This window comes from Hypanus sabinus, chromosome 7 (assembly GCF_030144855.1).
Source record: "Hypanus sabinus isolate sHypSab1 chromosome 7, sHypSab1.hap1, whole genome shotgun sequence".
Classification (NCBI taxonomy): domain Eukaryota; kingdom Metazoa; phylum Chordata; class Chondrichthyes; order Myliobatiformes; family Dasyatidae; genus Hypanus; species Hypanus sabinus.
Window position 1 is genome coordinate 33,504,359 of NC_082712.1, and position 20,744 is coordinate 33,525,102.

General features: G+C 38.3%; 1 protein-coding gene across 19 annotated transcripts in view; it reads left to right on the forward strand.

Moving 5' to 3' along the window:
- The window catches only part of LOC132396665 (microtubule-associated serine/threonine-protein kinase 4-like), a 398,948-nt gene that overhangs the window by 291,137 nt on the left and 87,067 nt on the right, over positions 1-20,744 (forward strand). For 12 of the 19 annotated variants that reach the window (XM_059974425.1, XM_059974432.1, XM_059974429.1 and 9 more), the window contains 2 exons: positions 18,832-18,904; positions 19,356-19,376. In XM_059974425.1, the coding sequence (XP_059830408.1) occupies positions 18,832-18,904; positions 19,356-19,376 (94 nt within the window). The remainder of the gene's footprint in view (positions 1-18,831; positions 18,905-19,355; positions 19,377-20,744) is intronic. The other 7 variants (XM_059974426.1, XM_059974430.1, XM_059974441.1 and 4 more) reach the window with 3 other exon arrangements.

A 20,744-nucleotide genomic window follows, 5' to 3' on the forward strand; every position in this document is an offset into this window, starting at 1 on the left:
TTTGCTAATGCAAATTTAGCCAGTTTGCCAGAACAGAAAGTGTATGAAGGATGATGCAGGGTTGACCATAACAGGCAGTTAATTTAACGTGTCTCAACATGGAAAATATTGGGAAAATAAACTGAGAATTAAAAAAAAAATGTTGTGCTAGCTGAGCTAAAAAAATGTTTGAGTTTCTGTGTAGGAATATAGAGAACAGGACAATAATAAGTCAGTGTTGTGTTTTTAAAAAGGTGTGTATAATTACAGAGAATTTTTCATAGTGATGGTGGGGAGGTTGATGTGAGTGTGGTGAGGTTCCGACTGAGGATAATTTGGCCTGATTTTTCGACAGTTCAAGCTGTGATACTGTACAAGTTGCACCATGCATTGTTCCATCTTTGTTTCTGTGCTGCAGTACAGCAGGACTGCTATGATCTGATCTTGGTGTCAGAATGGCAGGCCAGTAACGCTGAGTATTTACTTTGCTCATGCTTTGTTGCCTGCTATTAGCTCTAGTTAATGCAGAGCCAAGTAAAAGGCTTTATACACACACAACTCAGCAGGTCAGGCAGCACATTTGCAAGGCTCTGCTGCTTTTCATCAGAATATATAATTGTAATTGAAGCCTGCGGACCCTTATTCATAATTTATTGATTAATCTCCCACTATTACACCATTTATGGTCACAGGACACCCTGCAGCAATTTGATCAAAGCTCCTACCATTTTTCCTTCTCTTCCCTTGCCTTGCATCACAACTCACAAATCAGCTAGACCTTTCAGGGTAGGTAGAGTGTTGGCATTTTCCATTTTAGACAGAGCTAGCTTGAATCATTCAATGACAGAATTAAAACTTTCCAGCTGAAGTGGTTTGGGAAATAGTGATGAACTGAAAACTGAGTCATGAAAATATTTCATCCATACACAAAGTGCTTTTGATTATAGTGCTAGTCTCCTCTCTCGGATGTTCACTCACACTGTTACTTGCTCTTCTCCAATCCTGCTGTTCAATTTTTGCCTTGATGCTTAGCTATATTTGAAGTCACTCTCATATTTCTTCCTAAATATAGTTCATTGTTTCTGAAATTGTGCGCCATGTTTTTTTTGTTAGCATGAAAATGACACTGACATTTTTCTTCACTTGTGCTTTCTGGTTGCATTCATGTCAAATAATTGCTAAGAAATAATCTTTGAACTATTTTGTTTTTCTTTTGATTATAAAATTCTGGCAGCATCTTAAATTGAATTTCTGTCCATTTGCCCGTGATTGACAAAGTTAAGAGGAGTCTTGCTATTTTTTCAATAATTAAACTATCCTGGTCATTTTGCTAATGTTCTTGTAACCTGGGAGACTTGGTTGTACTTAATGAATTAGACCTACTTCAGAAAACTTTTGAATTTGGATGATTCTGTGATTGCATGAGGAAGAAACTGCAGTAGCAAACCAATCATTTTTTAATTTTTATTTATTTATTAAATTTTAGAAAATTACAAGAATAAAAGAGATGATGAAATAGTAAGAAAAATAATATTAACCCTCCCCCCCTTAACCCTTATCTAAAGAAAGAAAAAAAAGAAGAGAAAGATTGCCTGGATATCGGAGGATCCCCACATGCTCCATGGAGTTCAAAATAATTTTAATATTTATTTTTACTTTCCCCAATTACTTTATAATTTTATCTTCAAAGGACCTATGTATTTAATCCTTTCTTTTGTAAGTATGGGAGCCAAATTTTCAAAAATATATCATATTCATTTCTGAGATTGTATGTAATTTTTTCAAGTGGAATACAACTATGTATTTCATTATTCCAACAATCCATAGTTAAATATAAATCAGATTTCCAAGTAACTGCGATAACTTTTTTGGCTACTGCCAATGCAATTTTTATAAATTTTTTCTGATACTTATTCAATTTAAGTTTCGGTATTGTCCCTTCAATATCTCCTAATAAAAATAACATTGGACTATGTGGGAGTTGTACTCCAGTAATTTGTTCCAATAAAAGTCTTAGATTTATCCAAAATGGTTGGATTTTAAAACAAGACCAAGTAGAATGTAAAAAAGTACCAATTTCTTGATTACATCGAAAACATTGGTCAGACATATTTGAATTTAATCTATTTATTTTCTGTGGTGTTATATATAATTGATGTAAAAAATTATATTGTATTAATCTAAGTCGAACATTTATTGTATTTCTCATACTATCAGAACATAATCTTGACCAGTTTTTTCCATCAATTTTAACATTCAAATCAGATTCCCATTTTTGTCTTGATTTATGAATTCCTGATTTGTCTGTTTTTGAATCAAATTATACATACAAGATGTAATTTTTTAAATTTTTCCATTTTGAATTAATATTTCTATTTCACTAGGTTTTGGCATCAACATTGTTTGTCCCAGCTTTTCTCGTAAATAAGCCTTTAATTGAAAATAACAGAAAAGAGTGTTATTTGATATTTTATATTTATTTTTTAATTGATCAAACGACATCAATATACCTCCTTCAAAACAATCACCTATATATTTAATCCCCTTTTGGAGCCTATTATGTAAAAGTTTATTTTCCAGTTGCTTTGGATGCAGAAAAAGCATTTGATAGATTGGAATGGGATTTTTTATTTAAGGTATTGGAAAAATATGAGTTAGGAAAATCTTTTATACAATGGATGAAAACCTTAAATACTAATCCTCAAGCTAAAGTAGTTACAAATGGTCAGATTTCAACACCATTTTGCTTAACGAGGTCACTTAGACAAGGCTGCCCATTATCACCTGCTTTATTTGTATTGGCAATAGAACTATTAGCTGAGTTAATTAGAACAGATTCAGACATTGGGGGCTTTAAAGTTAATCAAGAAGAATATAAGATTAATTTATTTGCTGATGATGTTTTGATTTATTTAACAAACCCATTGCAATCTTTGCAAAGACTATCTTTTAGATTGGAAGAATATGGGAAAGTATCAGGGTATAAAGTAAATTGGGATAAAAGTGAAATTTTACCCCTTACCAAAGGAAATTATAATCAATGTCAATTAGTAACTCAATTTCAATGGTCAATAAATGGGGCAAACCAATCATCTTGAGCTGTCAATGCCAGAGTTTGTGTTCCTCTCAAGTATCCTCTTGTCTTTTGTCATCTATATCTATCAAGATAAATCTCTGTTCCATTCGCCCTCATGCTGGTCTGGTCTGGTCTCCTCTTAAAAGGTTTACACTTTTAATTTCAACTGTACTCTATGATATGGAGTTCTACATTATAACCACTCTCTTTGTAAAGGAATTTCTTCTAAGTTCCCTGCTGGATTTCTTGGGAAAAATCCTGTATCTATGGCCTCCAGTTATGCTCTTCCCTTCAAGTGGCAATATTTACTCTACATCCACGCTACCAAAACGCTTGATAATTTTAAAGATTTCTGTTCTCAAGAGACAGTGCACAGCTAACAGAGTTAAAAGACAGACGTGCTGTTAGATTTTGATTTAGACTTAAAAGACAGACGTGCTGTTAGATTTTGATTTAGACTTAAAAGGTGAAAGAATACATGCAGGAAACATAAAAGAAAACAAATACTGAAACCAAGTCAGAAGAAGGATTGAGTTTTAACATTACAGGTCACTGATCTCTGAGATTTATGATTTTATCCCAGTACAGGGCTGAAGTAGGAACAGAGTAAGTTCTGTGATGGAGTGGAAGGCAAGACTGAGTGAACTGCAAAAAGAATGGGGATGGGGTCACAAGGCCAGGGTTTTGTTTCTGGGACAAGTGAGAACAAGAAATCTTCAGCCTTCCGGACGTGTTGGGACACATTTCAACAGATGTACTTTTGAACCGTGAAGTGCAAAGCACAGGTACAGCTTTACACACAGCAAGGGATATTGATCAAATAATCATTTTAACTTTTCCTGACTGAGCAATAAAAGCCAGCCAGGAGATTGCTCTTCTTCAGAAAAGTGCTTGAATATGTACATCCTTCTCACAGCGCTGGTAGTTTAGTATCCTGTCATCAGTGCAGTCCCCATTTACTACTGCATAGGAGCGGCAGCAGGTCTAGGTGTTGGATTGGAACCTACGGCCTGATTGGAACCTGACTCGACACTGAGGAAGTGACTGGGTGAGTTGTTGTAGAGGAGCAAAAAGTGGCTTCAGAAACGACGGAGAAGCAGGATAGTAAGCGAGGTTGGAAAATTTCTCAGGTGAGGTACTATGTGTGCTTCGTGACAACTGGTGTTTTCTCAGAGTACTCTCTGTTTCAGGTGCGTGCATGAGGCCATGGGAAATGCAGGTTGCAAGTTCCATTAGTCAGGCCCTGCTGTAAGATTGCAATAGCATTTTGAGATCAATCTGATAATAAAAATTCATTCTCTCCATGTTTAAAATGTGCTATAAATGTAAGATTTTATGCTAAGTTGGGTTAAGAACAAGAAAGTTTTGTGAAAGTCAGACTGAGTAGGGGCAAGGTATGATTTGAACAAAATAAGAACTGAAATAAGGTAAATAAATAAATTTTGAATGACTTCCACCTACCTGTCTATGAACTCCACATGGGTCAATTATATTTATCAGATCTATCTTTAGAATGTCATCTAAACGCAATTCAGCATTAAGTTAACAGAAATAAGACGCAATAATTTAGCTGATGAGCACAATTCCACAATGCTCTTGGCAGAGGTCCTAGCCACCTGAGAGACAATAATCCGCAAAGCCTCAATACTTGAGATAATACAATGCATTCATTAATAAGTATGGAAAATAATACTTCTGTAAAATATTCTTGCACACTGAGATTGCCAGTCATTATTTCCAACAAATATGTCATAAAAGTTCCATACAGATTGGATAAGTTTCAGACATTTGGTAGGGATCAAATTAGGACTAGAGGCCAAGGGATCTTGTGATGGGAACTGGAGTTGGTGCCTGCAAACATTCTGGAATTTAGTTGGTGGAAATTTCTGCTCAGCTGGTTTCCAAAGCAGGCATATAAGTTGGAAATGGGTTTGGGAAAGATCTTATTGATACATGGACTATTAAGTTGTTTTTCAGTGAAGGTGACAAGAAAATATTTCATCTGTGATTAAAAGGAAATGCTTGCCTTTGTTGGTGAAGATTGCAACATTATCAATACTTTGTATCCAGAGTTCCCTCTTACATTTAAAAATATTACAGCTAATTGTTCTCATAGATTGATGTATGATATGTCTTGGATATGATAAATGTTATGGGCTTTGACTGTGAGTATCAGCAACTTAATGATCTGCAGCAATTCTACACTGGTTAACTAGTGCATTGTACGTTGATTAATGTTGTCAGTCCCCACTGAGTTCGTAGCAGGAGATACAGTGAAGGCATCCATTAATAGTGGAGAGAACCATTAAATCTGCTGAACTCTCAGATAAATTAGGAGGCTGTGCATATTTTTCATTTTTTAAAATAACCTTTCTTTATGGCTTTTCATTAGTATGCAGATGGGTTAATGCAACACATCTCAGGATACATATTTTTCATTAATGGTTATCTTAATGACATGAACTTAGATGTTAAAACATATAGTTCAAATGAAAGTGGTGGTGTGTTGGTTAACTGGTACAGATTATGCTGTGTGTTTGACAATTCAATTCATGCATTTCTTGGAGAGAATTCTTATAAATAAGTTGTATACATAATTAGTTATGCCTTTCATTTTGGATTAGAGACAATTTATGTGATCTTTTAAAAATGCTATCATGCATCAGTTGACAGAAACATTTCCATTGTGTATTGTCTCCGACAAGCAGTTTGATGTTATCAGCTGCACTCAGCTAGATAGAATTCCCTTGGATAAAATGACTATACATGTGCAGTTTATCAGAAAGGTGCAACAGTGTTGTAAAGTGGCATTGAATTTTCAAATTGGAAACCAAGTTTGAAATCACAAACACTGAATATATCGACAAAAATATTCAAAGATGCCAAAGAAGTCTGTGCTGTATTGTTTTTCCCATGAGGTAACGGAGTTCATTACCTGCTGCCGTTGCTCATTACTTGCCAAACGTATGACTGGCACATCAGCTTCTCATTCACAGCTGAAACATCCAAGCTAATTACTGCAAAGCTAACCTATTCTCAGACTAAACTACATTACAGCCAATGATATCCAGTAACAGCAGGACTTTGGCAGAAAGTGAAGACTCCATATGGACTAAAAATTATCTTCAAGAATCTTCTGTACCAATTTCTGTATTTATTGACGGGTGCCCAGTATTATCTTAAGTCTTGAGTGTCCTGGGCATGTTGTCCCACAATTGGCTTGTGCCTCTGCCAAGAACTTTGTGGAAATTATACTTATCAGTAAAATCAGTAGGTCTTGTTTCTACTGATATAATGCTGATGGAAGATTTTGCATTACAATTTAGATCATGTAAGAATCTGGGAAATCCTATTGACCTATGTAGAAATAAAATGCAGACAGGTAGAAACCATCTTACAACGCTTATTTGCCTTATTTCTTTATTTTCATACCAGTTGTACCTTGCCTTTTAGTCTGTACTTCACAAATCTTCCATGTTTCTACTCCCTCATCATAGAACTTGAGCTTATAAATTGTATGTTTAGCTCTGTGACTGAATTTTTAGCACAAACCTGGTCACAATCTAATTGGTGCCTAGTTGGATAGCTTAATGCACAGCACAAAGCACTCTGAGAAAACATCAGCCAGTATACAGTGCACAATTAACACTTCAATGTGAAATTGATTACCCCACAACGTGAACTATACCCAGGTCATGCCCTACTGTGCCGTTACTCCTCTCCTTTCTCCCATGGTCCAGTCTCCTCTCCTATCAGATTCCTCCTCCTGCAGCTCTGTACCTCCTCCATCTATTGTCTCACAGTTTCTCACCTCATCCTCCCCCCTCCCATCCATCTTTCTTCCCTCCCCTCCCCCCCACTTGGCTTCACATATTGCCTTCCAGCTTGTACTCCTTCCCTCCCACCCACTAACCACCTTATTCTGTTCTCATCTCTCTTCCTTTCCAGTCCTGATGAAGGGTCATGGCCTGAATCATTGACTGTTTATTCCTTTCCATAAATGCTGCCCAACCTGCTGATTTCCTCCTCTGTCTGTGTGTGTGTGTGTGTGTGTGTGTGTGTGTGTGTGCGTGTGCAAGAGAGAGAGATAATCTAGTTTTTCATCGTTGGCAGAAACTACTTTATTTATTTTGAGTTACGGCGTGGAACAGCCCTTCTGGCCTTTTGTGCCATACTGCCAGCACCCCACCAATTTCACCCTAGCCAATTTACAATGACCAATTAATTATCAGGTCTGTCTTTGGACTGTGGGAGGAAACTGGAGCACCTGGAGGAAACCCACGCAATCACGGGAAGGAAGTACACCCTCCTTACAGATGACATTGGAATTGAACTCTGATGCGCCTAGCTGCAATAATGTCGTGCAAAATGTTTGGCTGATCCCATAAGGAAACAATGGTATGTTTCAGGAACAGTAGAGATACGTAAATCTGTAAGCTTAAAGCTGAACTTCAAACAGAACTTGCTTGTGTTTCTCAGTAGCTGGCTTAGGAGCTACCCTGTCATTAGTAATGCTAGCTAGCCCTACGCTGTACCGGTGAACTCCACAGCAAGGCAGAGCATCTCAAATCCCAGTTGACTTCCCAGTCTATGAACTGAGAACTTAGTCTATGCCAGGTTAACACTGGTCAACACACAGTGGTCTTGTCATTATCACTGGGGAAAGAGTGGCTGCCTAGAGGATGCTAAATGAACCTTTTCTTGGTTTAATTTAGTTTTTCAAGGAAGTCACTGAAAAGAAAAAAAAAGAAGGCAGGGCAGTAGATGAGTTTGGAATGAACTTTGGTAAGGCTTTTGATAAGGTCCTGCGTGGGAAACTGGGTTGAACAATTAAACAGCTACATTTATCTTGACCTACCTTCAGTCACCACTCACCACATTCCCTTGTCTCCCCACCCCACCACAAACCTCTTCCTCATCCTCTCTGTACCTGTCACCCAGGACTGAACATTTTCATCGGGTTGGACAGCTTCTGCAGCCTCATGGATTATAGAATTTTTCAAAGTTAACTTTTGGCTTTAATGGGTCTTTCCAGTCAGTAAGGAACTTGCATTCCAAGGTTCCACTGAGGAGGCTTATCTGTAAGTACACAAGTAGGAGCACAGGGATTTAATTTATTTCTGCTGTAAAATTTCACCGAGGGAGCAAATTCCTTTTATGTACTCAGGCTGCTGACCTTTCTCCTTGACTCCTGGAATATGCCTGCATGATTGGCAGTAAGTGAATGGCAAAGGTCACTGGTTTGCACATGCAAACCACTCTCTGCCGAGAAAATAACATGTTGGACTGGACTTAAGTGTATTGAAAGGTGGGCATGTTTCTTGCCTGTTTATAGATATCATTGATTTTTGTGGAAAATCTGGAAGTTTACAGCCAAAAATTAAAGATATACTATTGGAATCTCAAAGTGGTGCTCACAGTATACATTTCTTTCATAGAATGGGAAGGTTGAGTTCATGACTGTGGATTGTAAAAGTTTCAGTAAACTATTTGGATATTATAAGGTCACAGAGAAAGCAACCATTAATAGAATTATGCTGGGCAATACATTATTTTGGTCAGATTGGTCATAGAGGGTCAATTGGTCAATGGCCATATTGTCCAACCAGTGTATATTTTAGACAATGATGAAAACTTGTACAGCACATTATTAACACCAGCTCATTCAAAAGCATGAAAAGGTACTACATTACTGTTAAGTGCCGTAATTTTCTTGTGTGTGTACACACACACACACACACACACACACTCTCTCTCTTTAATAATTTGCTCCTATTTAGCATTGCTGTTGGCCATCTTATTAACGAGAACTTATATTTACAAGGTTCTTGCATTCAGCCATGCAATTTGCAAGCTTCTCACTAAGCATATAATCCTATCTTTTGGTTTTCTTCAGATGTATTAATTACCTCAATGCTGTATTAGTTTGGATCTGCCATTTCCACTAATGCGACTTCCACGATCCATCGTGACGTTTAAACCAGCTCCCTTTAGTTGTCTGTTCAGTTTGATGTTGCTACCCTAAGCACATTCCCTGGAATTTCCAAGTCTTTATCATCCACGTGATGGAAACAAAGTAAGCCCAGTGTCTGCTCCCACCATTTTGTTCTTCTCCAGGACAGTTTGAAAAGAAGTCTCCAGCTCAAGCCAGGATAAGACCAGATTATAGAGTTTTGTTTTCCTGCTATCTGCTTGACAGCAAAGAATATTGGTAAATTGGTTTATTATTGTCATATATGCTCACTGGTCACTTTATTAGGTACCCACTGTACCGAGTGTATCATAAACCTACTCTACATTCCCTGTTCTTTTGATAGTTACTTGTAACAGCTGCTTTCCTTTTAGTTACCTCCTGTATATAATAAAGTCGCCACTGAGTGCATGTTCTTGGTCTTCTGCTGCTATAGCCCATCCACTTCAAGGTTCGATGTGTTGTGTGTTCAGAGATGATTTTCTGAACACCATGGTTATTTGAGTCACAGTGGCCTTTCTGTCAGCTTGAACCAGTCTGGCTATTCTTCTCTGACGTCTCTCTTTAACAAGGCATTTATGCACACAGAACTGCCTCTTACTGGGTGCTTTTTGCTTTTCACACCATTCTCTATAAAGTCTAGAGACTGTTGTGCATGAAAGTCACAGGAGATCAGCTGTTTCTGAGATACTCAAACCACCCTGTCTGACACCAACAACTATTCCGTGGCCAGTCACTTAAGTTACAGTTCTTCCCCATTCTGGTTTGTTCTGAACAACAACTGAATCTCTTGATCATGTCTGCATGCACCGAGTTGCTGCTACCTGATTAGATATTTGCATTGATGAGCAGGTGTGAAGGTGTACCTAATAAAGTGGCCGCTGACTGTATCCCAAAGTACTGTGGATAAACTAGTATTGCACACCATCCATACAGATTATTTCATTAGAACAGTGCCTTGAGCCTAGTCAAGTCAAATCAGTAACAGAATGTGGAATGAAAGAGTGCAGTGCAAGTGGGCAGTAACATGGCCGTTGTTTTTAGTCATTGCTGCCTGTGTTCACTCTCTGCAAGGTTTATCTGTCCGCGCATGCTCACTGCTTTTGCATATAGACTCTTGACTATAGAGTTAGAGACATCATTTTCTCATAACTTTGTCTCTTTCTTTTGGCCAGTGGACACACCAGGCCTCATCAATATTTAGTTCAACAGGCATGGTAATAGCTTGGAGTGTGGCAAAGTTAGTGGTGATCCGATACTTAAAGTATTGGGTTATGTAATTCTTTTGATTTGCCGTTCATTTTGCAAGGCAGTTTAACCAAGTTCCCTCCTTTACTACATACAGTCATCACTGGTATTGCCCACTACATGAAGTGATAACATTCAAGACAAATTTCGCCTTTTACTTCATTTGCTTTTTCAAGGCAAATTTTCTTTGGTGCTTATTGGCATGGAGAAAATTGTGGTATTTTAAAAATATTTTTCAGTGGGATGTTCTTGTGCTTTTGGGAAAATATTGAAAAATATCCATACAAATAATGTGGTAAGAGATTTATTTTGTCTGAGAGATAGTTAACTTCAAGATTTAGATTTTTTTCCTTAATTTTCAGCATGAACAAACACTAATGAATTAACTAGTCATTTAAATGTCGTCAGTAAATTAAATATTTATAAATAAAAGTTCCTTCAATTTTTCTGGCTCAACTTTAACAATCTTCTGGTCGATTAACATTTCTTAAGAGTAAGTTTCTTTGGATGTATTTACTGATGAATTTTATGTTTAGTGGAGGGAATATCTGCTCAGTTTTGTTCAGCTGACAAAGGTCATGGAAAGTTTCCCCAAATTTGCTCTTTCTGATATTTGTAAGCTAAAAAGAATGGCACTGAGCAGTTTTCTTTGTCTATGAGTAGAACACAATGCATCTCTTGAGTCATTATTTGAACCACTGTCAGTTAAGGTGCTTCGTAATGATAATAGAAGATGCAGTTAATGTCAAAATATGCCAAATTATATCCATAATGTTGTTTTAGTCACTGTTGCATACATTAGACAATCCTTCCTTGGTTTGGCTGAATGTGAAGTATGCCCAGTGAAAGACATTTCCAAAATTGCCATTGGCATACAATGGCATGCAAAAGTCTGGGCACCCCTGGTTAAAATTTCTGTTACTGTGAATAGTTAAGTGAGTAGAAGATGAACTGATCTCCAAAAGTCATGATGTTAAAGATGAAATATTCTTTTCAACATTTTAAGCAAACATTTTTGTTTCGTACAATTTTAGAGTGAAAGAAAGGAAAGGCGCACCATACAAAATTCGGGCACCCCAAGATATTTGAGCTCTCAGATAACTTTTACCAAGGTCTCAGAGCTTAATTAGCTTGTTAGGGTTATGGCTTGTTCACTGTCATTGTTAGGAAAGACCAGGTGATGCAAATTGCAAAGCTTTATAAATACCCTGACTCCTTAAACCTTGTCCCAACAATCAGCAGCCATGGGCTCCTCTAAGCAGCTGCCTAGCACTCTGAAAATTAAAATAAATGATGCCCACAAAGCAGGAGAAGGCTATAAGGAGACAGCAAAGCACTTCCAGGTAGCCGTTTCCTCAGTTCGTAATTAACAGGAATGGTGGAGGTCAAGTTGAGGTCTGGAAGAGAGAACTGCTTGTAGGATTGCTAGAAAGGCAGACCAAAACCTCTGTTTGACTGCAAAAGACCTTCAGGAAGATTTAGCAGACTCTGGAGTGGTGGTGCACTGTTCTACTGTGTAGTGACACCTGCACAAATATGACCTTCATGGAAGATTCATCAGAAGAAAACCTTTCCTGCATCCTCACCACAAAATTCAGTGTCAGAAGTTTGCAAAGGAACATCTAAAAAAGCCTGATGCATTTTGGAAACAAGTTATGTGTACTAATAAAGTTAAAATAAAATGTTTTGGCTGCAGTGAGCAAAGGTTTGTTTGGAGAAAAAAGGGTGCAGAATTTCATGAAAAGAACATCTCCCGAACTGTTAAACACGAGGGAGAATCGATCATGCTTTGGGCTTGTGTTGCAGCCAGTGGCACAGGGAACATTTCTCTGGTAGAGGGAAGAATGAATTCAATTAAATGCCAGCAAATTCTGAAAGCAAACATCACACCATCTGTAAAAGAGCTGAAGCTGAAAAGAGGATGGCTTCTACAACAGGATAATGATCCTAAACACACCTCAAAATCCACGATGGACTACCTCAAGAGGCGCAAGCTGAAGGTTTTGCCATGGCCCTCACAGTCCTCTGACCTAAACATCATTGAAAATCTGTGGATAGACCTCAAAAGAGCAGTGCATGCAAGACGGCCCAAGAACCTCACAGAACTAGAAGCTTTTTGCAAGGAAGAATGGGCAAAAATCCACCAAACAAGAACTGAGAGACTATTAGCTGGCTACAGAAAGCGTTTACAAGCTGTGATACTTGCCAAAGGGGGTGTTACTAAGTACTGACCATGCAGGGGGCCCCAACTTTTGCTTCGGGCCCTTTTCCTTTTTTGTTATTTTGAAACTGTAAAAGATGGAAATAAAACAGTAATCTTGCTTAAAATATTAAAGCAATGTGTCATCTTTAACTTTATGCTGTTTGGAAATCAGGTCATCTTTTACTCATTTAGCTATTCACAGCAACAGAAATTTTGACCGGGGTGCCCAAACTTTTGCATGTCACTGTACATATGAATTCCAAGAATAAATTTGAGAAATAGCTTGTCTTCTTCAAACCAGACCCATTTCAGATGGCTATTTTTGTCGTTTAGCATGCTCTGCATTCCTTACACTTCTGATATTTGCTTGTAACAGCTTCTTTAATTTTATATATCCTAAGTTATCCCTGCAGGATTACTTTTATCTTTGAAAAGTTAGGTTATAGGTATTTGCAGATCGTGAGAAGAAGCTGATTACGATGAGGAACGATGTTAACTGGCCCAGATTGTGTGGGGAAAGACTGGCTGTAGCCTGCCAATATTTTCCCTCTGTACAATCAGCAACCATGGAGAAACGTGCTTATGAGGAGCTATTTCTGATAGCTTTACTGACTGCTCTGGCACTGGACACAGGGAGCCCAAGCTTGCACAGGTCATCCACCAGTTGTAGTGAGCAATTCTCGAGTGACTTGGTTCCAGGTTAGGCAGTGCAGCGGATTGCCTCTCCATTGTTTTCAGCAGAGTTGAATGGCTGCAAAGCAGAAATCTTTTTAAATTAAAAAATTATTGGTGTATTGAATTCTATATGTATTTCTAACTTTTTAATTTAATAAAAATTATGCCTTTTGGAGGTTTATGACAGGGGCATTCAATGCTTTCCATCATTAATTGAGGAGGCAAGACGTAACTGGTTATTGGAGTCTTATTTAGCTATTTAAAAAATGTAAGAACATAAGAAATAGGAGCAGGATTAGGCCATCTAGCCTGTCAAGCCTGCTCCACACAGATCATTGCTGATCTGGCCATGAACTCATCTCCACCTGCCTGCCTTTTCCCCATAACCCTTAATTCCCCTACTATGCAAAAATCTATCCAACCTTGTCTTAAGTATATTTACTGAAGTAGCCTCCATTGCTTAAAGGTGGGCTTATTCTGCCCCACTTCACTAGTGTGAACTCATTGCATTGTCAGGACCCTTTCACTGAAGAGAGCCTTGTTGTGACAAGTGAAGCAATTAACCTTTAAGTAAGCTACACAATCTGGCCAGACCAGCTTCTTTCTCACCAATCACCATCAATGGCGTATCCTGGGATTTTAAGGGAATATGATGTCTGGTTGGCAAAATTGCTATAGCAGCACAGTCAAAGTTGAAAGATTTCACACAGATGCCTTTTAAAAATTCTGAGAAGGGCCCCACGGTAGTATAGAGGTTAGCACGGTGTTATTACAGTTTAGTATATCAGAGTTCGGATTTTACCAGCTGAATGGAGTTTGTACCTTCTCCCCTTGACCGCGTGGGTTTCCTCCCAGCGATGCAGTCTCCTCTTAGTCCGAAGACATACTGGTTAGTAGGTTAATTGGTCATTGTAAGTTCCCCTTTGATTAAGCTAGTGTTAACTAGGTGGGTTGCTGGGTGGCGTTGCTTGTTGGGCCAGTATGTCTAAATAAATAAAGTTATAAGTGAAACAGCATGTGGAATGAGCTGATTTAATCAGAATCAGTTTATATTATTTGAAAATAATAAACCTAGTTGATTTCTACATGGACTGACTTGCTTTCAGCTGCAAAGGATGGGGAAGACAAATCATCAAAGTAAAAATATTTTCTTTGCCAGCAAGGATTTGTTTCTTTTGTTGGGCTTGAAGTTGTTGTAGAAGCTGGTTTAATTGGATTACTCCTGCCAACCAAAACAGCAGTGGCTGTGTGTTTATTGATCTATGAAGTAATTGTTGCTTTCATCTTGGCTTATTATAGTGGTTAAATTGGCCCTCAAATACTTAACAATTGAAGATGCACACCAAACCAGCAATTTCGCTTCACAATAATTATTATTATCACTCTGTTCAGTTGCACCAATTTTGTCCTGCACCCCAGTCAGAATGTCAAGAAAGATATATTGTCTCAGAGTGGGTGCAGGTTGCGAGCGAAGTCTAAAGGAGTAAATTTTAGGTAGTGGCTGCAGATATTTCGCCCGTTTTTCTTTCAGTAAAGAAATCTGAACGTTCTGATTGAAATGTTTAAAATGTCCTCTTCTTGTTCACAAGCAACACAGAATCTGTTTGATCTTCCAAACCCATCACAAAGACTACCTGCATGTAATGTTATCATTCCATGCTCTTCAGAGTCAGGGAATTGTAACCATGCACAAGGAGGCCATTAGGCCCTGCAAGACTGTGCCAGCTGTGAGTCAAGCTATCCTAGCAATTTCATTACAGCAAATTATCCTCTCTCGAGTGCCTATCTAATTCCTTTTTGAAGACTTTGATTCATTCTGCATCCATTACCCTTGCAGATCCCAACCACGTTCTATTTTCCATACCGCTTCCCTTGTATTCTCTCCGGGTTCTTGAATGATCCAGTAACACATCTGTATCTAGTGTCACTTTATGTGCAATCTACGTTTATAAGCTCTCGTGTAGTTATTGTGCTTTTTGTCTTTTTATTATTGTGTTCTTTATCTTTTGTGCTGTGTCAGATCCAGAGTAACGATTATTTAATTCTCCTTTATAATGTGTACTGGAAATGACATTACAACATTGAATCTTAATGGAAATAATTCCTTTTAACTTGAAGTATTCACTATAATGCCCACCTCAATCAGATCTCCTCTCAACCTTTCCTTGTTCCTGTTTTAACTCATTCCTTCTAAAACTCTGAGGCTATCCTCTTCCACTAGTTCTTTATCTTTGAGACTATCCAAAGTTCTGCCATCTCTATCTCATGCTCACTTATCCAGCATATAGAGGGTTGCTACTTCCCAATCTGACATTTTCATTCTCGTCTCCAGATCCCTTTATGGGCTTTCTCTTCCTGTGTCTGGTCATCTTCAGCCCAATACAGTTAGAGGACTCTTCATTCCATCAGATCTGGTACTCTCTGCCTCCCTGTCACATAATCCATACCAATACCTTCAACAGAGTGCAACATCTTTGGCCCTCTACCTTTCTGATAAGCCTTTAAATCCTGCCGTAAAGCCAAGCCAAGCTAAGCTCTTGAGTCACTCTTCCTAATATCCATTTTCTTTCAATTTTTTGTCAGTTTTGTCTGTCTTCTGTGAATCACCCAGCAATATTTTATATTTTTATCAATCCAATGTTATTGTAATCTACAATTACATAAGAGTCAAAGAGATATAAAATACCTTCAGATGGAAAAGTTGCAGGAAAATTGACTGTTTTGGCAGCAATAGTGAGCTGTGTTTAGTTTTTTATTTAAATTACATTGTTCTTGGCAACCCACCATCAAATTTAGGAGTCTGAATTACTAAGACATCCAGATAAGTACGTTGTGCTTAGCTGATTTAGTGCAAAGTCTCCTACCTACACACTTACATAACCACATGTGGTAAGAACCAAAGCTATGTATATGGAGCTGTAACCTGCCAAAGGCAAGCAGTTTGCCAGGACAGTACTGTTTCTCTGATAAGACATTATCTGAAAGACTTGCATGGAACAGATAATACTACAACGCAGTGCAAGCTCTTCAACCCACAAGGTTGTGCAGTCCTTATAACATACTCAAGATCAAATTAATCCTTGCCTCCTACATTGCCCTCCATTTTTCTATCATCCGTATACCTATATGAGATTTTATAAAACATCCTTAATGTATCTGCCTTCACCACCACCTTTGGCAGAATGTTCTATGGATTCTGTACAAGAATAAAGTAACCTCTGACCTCACCACTATACCATCCTCCAGCCCCCTTTTATTAGCTTCAATGGAGAATATTTACTGGTGCACCTCTCTTTGAACCAGATTGAGTCTCAGCCTTGAGCATAACTTTACTGCATCCCTACTTGAAAAGATACAAGATTAGTGACACTGTTGAACAGGATCTCCTCAATTGCACTGACACCTCTTGAAGACAAATTGAGCAGAATGAAACAATGCAAACCTCACTCAACCTAACCTCCTCCCATTGTAATGCTATTAGAATTGGCAACTGAGAAGGCAGAAATTAAAACAAAAAATGCTAGAAATGTTCGGCAGTCATGTAACATCCAGGGAAAGAGAAACCTAGTTAATGTTTCAGGTCCATGACCAGTTGTCAAAGGAATGATTTTGAATCTGAAATTTTAACTGTTTCTCTCTCAATAAATTCTGATCTAGCCTGCTGAGGGTCTCTAGAATTTTCTACTTTTATTTCAAAATTCCAGCAGCTGAAATTTTCTTCATTTTCATTTTCAAGGCAAGTTGGTCTCATAACATATGGACGTTAAGTTATCTGAGGATAATGAAATAAGCAAATCGCCATAAGGTGCATTAAAATTACCTTGCTGTATGGGTTTGTAAAATTGCCCATTAGACTGCAGTTCAAAAGAGGGGTGAGAAGTTGTTGCTGAAACTCCATGTCTCCAACCGGTAAGCTAATCTAGGTTGGCAGCGTTTACTGGATAAATGAGCATTTTCATGTACCCAGTCCTCGGGTAATGCTTTCCGCCAGCTGTATTCCCGAGCCTCAAAGTTTCCACATCACAAGGTTGGCACAAGTATGACTTTCGACACAGTGGAAAGGCTTGGAAGTTGGCCAGCAGCGTGCATCGAATACAGAAAACATCCACAAGCTTTCAGGAGAGAGGGAAAAAATAAAGGGAAGTGATAAAGAAATGTACACTTTTATTGGCTGCCCCCAGCTGAACTCCATTGACAGAGTTTCTTTAAGTATCTCTCTTAATAAGTAATGTTTCAATCAGTTTTAGATTCTCATAGATGCATTGTAATAAAATTGTGTGGCAAAATATTTCAGGTTTTAAAAGTAAGATTTACATTTTTTTTGGTGTCTTTCACATCCTTACCTAAAAGGAGCCACTGAAGTACATTTGAAATGTAGTCTCTGTTTTCCTGAAGAAACAATGGCGTGGCAACTCCTCCCGGACACTGACTATTGCTTCCAGTGCAGCAGGAACATGGAAACTCCAGCACTTCCAAGTTCCCCAATAAGTTGCACACCATCTTGACAAGGAATCCTATGGCTTGGTCTAAATCCCAGAGCTCCCTACCCAATAACACTGGGAAGGACTGCAGCAGCTGGAAATGGCCACTTGCCATTACCTTCTCAAAGGTTAATAGGGATGGGAAGTAAATGTTAATCTTGCCAGGGATGCCCAGATCCTTGAATCTGGGAAAAAAAAAACTGGCCTCTCCAATGAATCATCTTATTAGAGACAACTCTCCATTCTTATTAGAAATTATGCTATTTATCTTTTGCGTTTTTCTGAAAGAGCCTGTCAGGCCTTGGATGATGTTACATCTACTTCCAATAGTGGAACACTCTCTGTGGTGGGGCATGTTGTGCTCGAGTTTCAGGACTGGGGCATGAATTGTCTACCTCTCTAGAGTGACTGCCACTAAATGAGCAAGAGTTGACGTTTTCCTAACATGTTATGGTAATTACTATTTCATGTCACCCAGAGGTGACCAACAGGTTCTGTTCTTAATCGTCTAAGTAAGTTTATTCTGTCTGAAGGTCAGAAGATACATAAATATTACTGGATATGTAACTATACCGCCACAGTATTTTAATGAATGGCATCAAAAATATGCAAGACTGATGTGGGGTGGGAAAGAATAAAACACCAATTACTAGGCGGCATGGTCGTGTAGTGGCGCACAGTGCTTTTATAGTACCAGTAACCCAGCTGAACTCTTGCCGTTTTCTGTGAGGAGTTTGTATGTTCTCCCTGTCAGCACGTGGACTTCCTCTGGGTGCTCAGGTTTCCTCCCACAGTACAAAGGCATACCGGCTGTTAGGTTAATTGGTCATTGTAAATTGTCCTATAATTAGACTAGGGTTAATTTAGGGGTTGTTGGGGCTGTGACTTGAAGGGCCTATTCTGCGCTGTATCTCATTACATAACTAAGTAGAAACAAGAGAGGGAAAGCTAGCTCTGTCATGCATTTAAATAAATGTAAGCAGTATATCAGAATTTTGAATTGATTAATATCTTTGGAGCTCGCTTGTATGTTGAAGAGTCCATAAGTCAGGTGTGCTTAACCCAGGATAACCTATATAATGTTACTTGTAAAATCCTTTTTAAATGCAAATTGAAAGCAAGTGTCTCTGAATCAAGTCCACGTTTTAATTGATTTTTGTTGTTATAAACATTGGTGAAAAGACGTTCATCTCTTTAGCAGGAAACAGCCCTCAAGACAGCCCAAGAAATTTCTCTCCCAGTGCCTCTGCTCATTTTTCGTTCACTCGAAGGTGAGTAACTGCCTAATCTTAGCTTGAAAGTTGCATTTGAGAAATTAGTGCAGTACACGCCATACATCACTTACCTCAGTATTTGAAAGAAGAGTATTAGATGCAAACTTTTTGAATGTTTTATTGGGTTATTCACGTAAGATGTACATAATTTGACCAGATACTGGAAAGCAGTGTGGAATATTTTTGGTTAAGAAGGCAGTACGTGACTGACTGACCACTGCAGCTACCAATTTATAAGAGGTGAACTCAAGTTGTATCCTATTGGTGAAGGGTTTTGGTAACCAGAAAGTAGTTTTCAAGTTGGGTCTGGTAACCTGAAAATAGTTTTTAGCTTAGAAGTTATTTGCCTTTGTCACTCGTCCTGCCAGAATAAATTCAAATGTCTTAAAAATATATATTTTGCCTTTGTTTTTTTTCTGCCTCTAAACTGCCCGATGATATCCATCAGTCATGGCCACAGAACGGACAGGTAATCTGGCATGGGGGTGATTTTATTTCTCTGAAAATGTTTGTTTCACTTACTTAGCAAAGCAATTTACGTCTGCTTTGTCATAACTTTCGTCTTTTGTATGTTTTACCTTGGCTGTGAATCTTAACACCTGTATCTTTCATTTTGGACTGAGCAGATTTTGGGAGAGGAAGCTTATTTTTTAATACCAAACTATACAAAATAGGTAGTTATCATTTCAGAATTTAAGTTGCTCTTGGTGAACTTGAGATCTAACCACCAGTGTCAAGAGAAGGTTTATCATTTGTGGAGCGATGCTGTGCTTCTGTTGATGATTTGTCATTTTCTCCTTCTGGAAATGTGTATGTATGAAACAGGGTTCAGTCATTGTAGGTAGGGGAGCAGTTTAAGCCCCTGCTGGGATTAGGTGAAGATGGAGACATGAAATAAAATTTGAGAATAAATTGCTTAAGTGTAAATAGAGAAAAGCTAGTTCCTTGGATAGTTTTCTTGGCCATCTTTCCATATATAAAATTCTATCGGTCTTTTTGCTAGCAGACTTATTCTTGTCCATTTTCCCATTTTTTTCTTCTTGCTATTGCACACACCAGTCATGTTTTTACCCAAGGTTTCAGGTTCTCATACAGTCTCTAACCCAGCCTGCAGCTGCTGGTGTGGAGTGATGAGTTAGCTCTGAGATTTGAACCCTTCCACCATCTGCTTGGGAGCCAGGTGGTGCTCTGTGTTTGCTCTCAGATCACCCAGTATAGAATTTCTTTCCACTAATTGCCCATGCAGTGTAAAAGCCTAGAACCAAATTTTGTTCTTAGAATAACAACTAGAATAATGGTACTCATCTTTAGTGCAAAACACAGCAGCCTTGGGCATGAGGTAGCTGAGTGGTTTGGAGCGATTATGTTAAAAACAAGTTGTGCCATTTTGACTTTACCTTTGCAGCAAGAGCTATTCACTGCTTGTCTTTTCAGGTGCACTAATGACATGGTGTTGCTTTATTTGCATGGTAACAAGAAAGCCATAGTTATAGCAGGTTACTAACATGATGAATGTTAATTGCTGCAGTGTGCCTCTTTGGCATTGGAAATTAATTATTACAAGCATGAAGTTCATTCCTTCAACTTTCAATTGTTTTTAAAGTTACTGAAAATTTTTGATTTTGAATTGTTCTTGCTTATCTCAATTTTCTTTCCCTCAATGTACACAATTCAGCATGGAGCAGAGCCTTCTTAATCCATTCAGTGCACATTCCTTCAGTCCGATTGGTGAAGAGGATACCCTTGTTGATTCCCCGTTGAATCAGCCTAACTCATTTGGAAGAAGTGTTTCAACTCTCACTTAATTCTCATGGTTCCAAGTATCAAGTTATGCAGA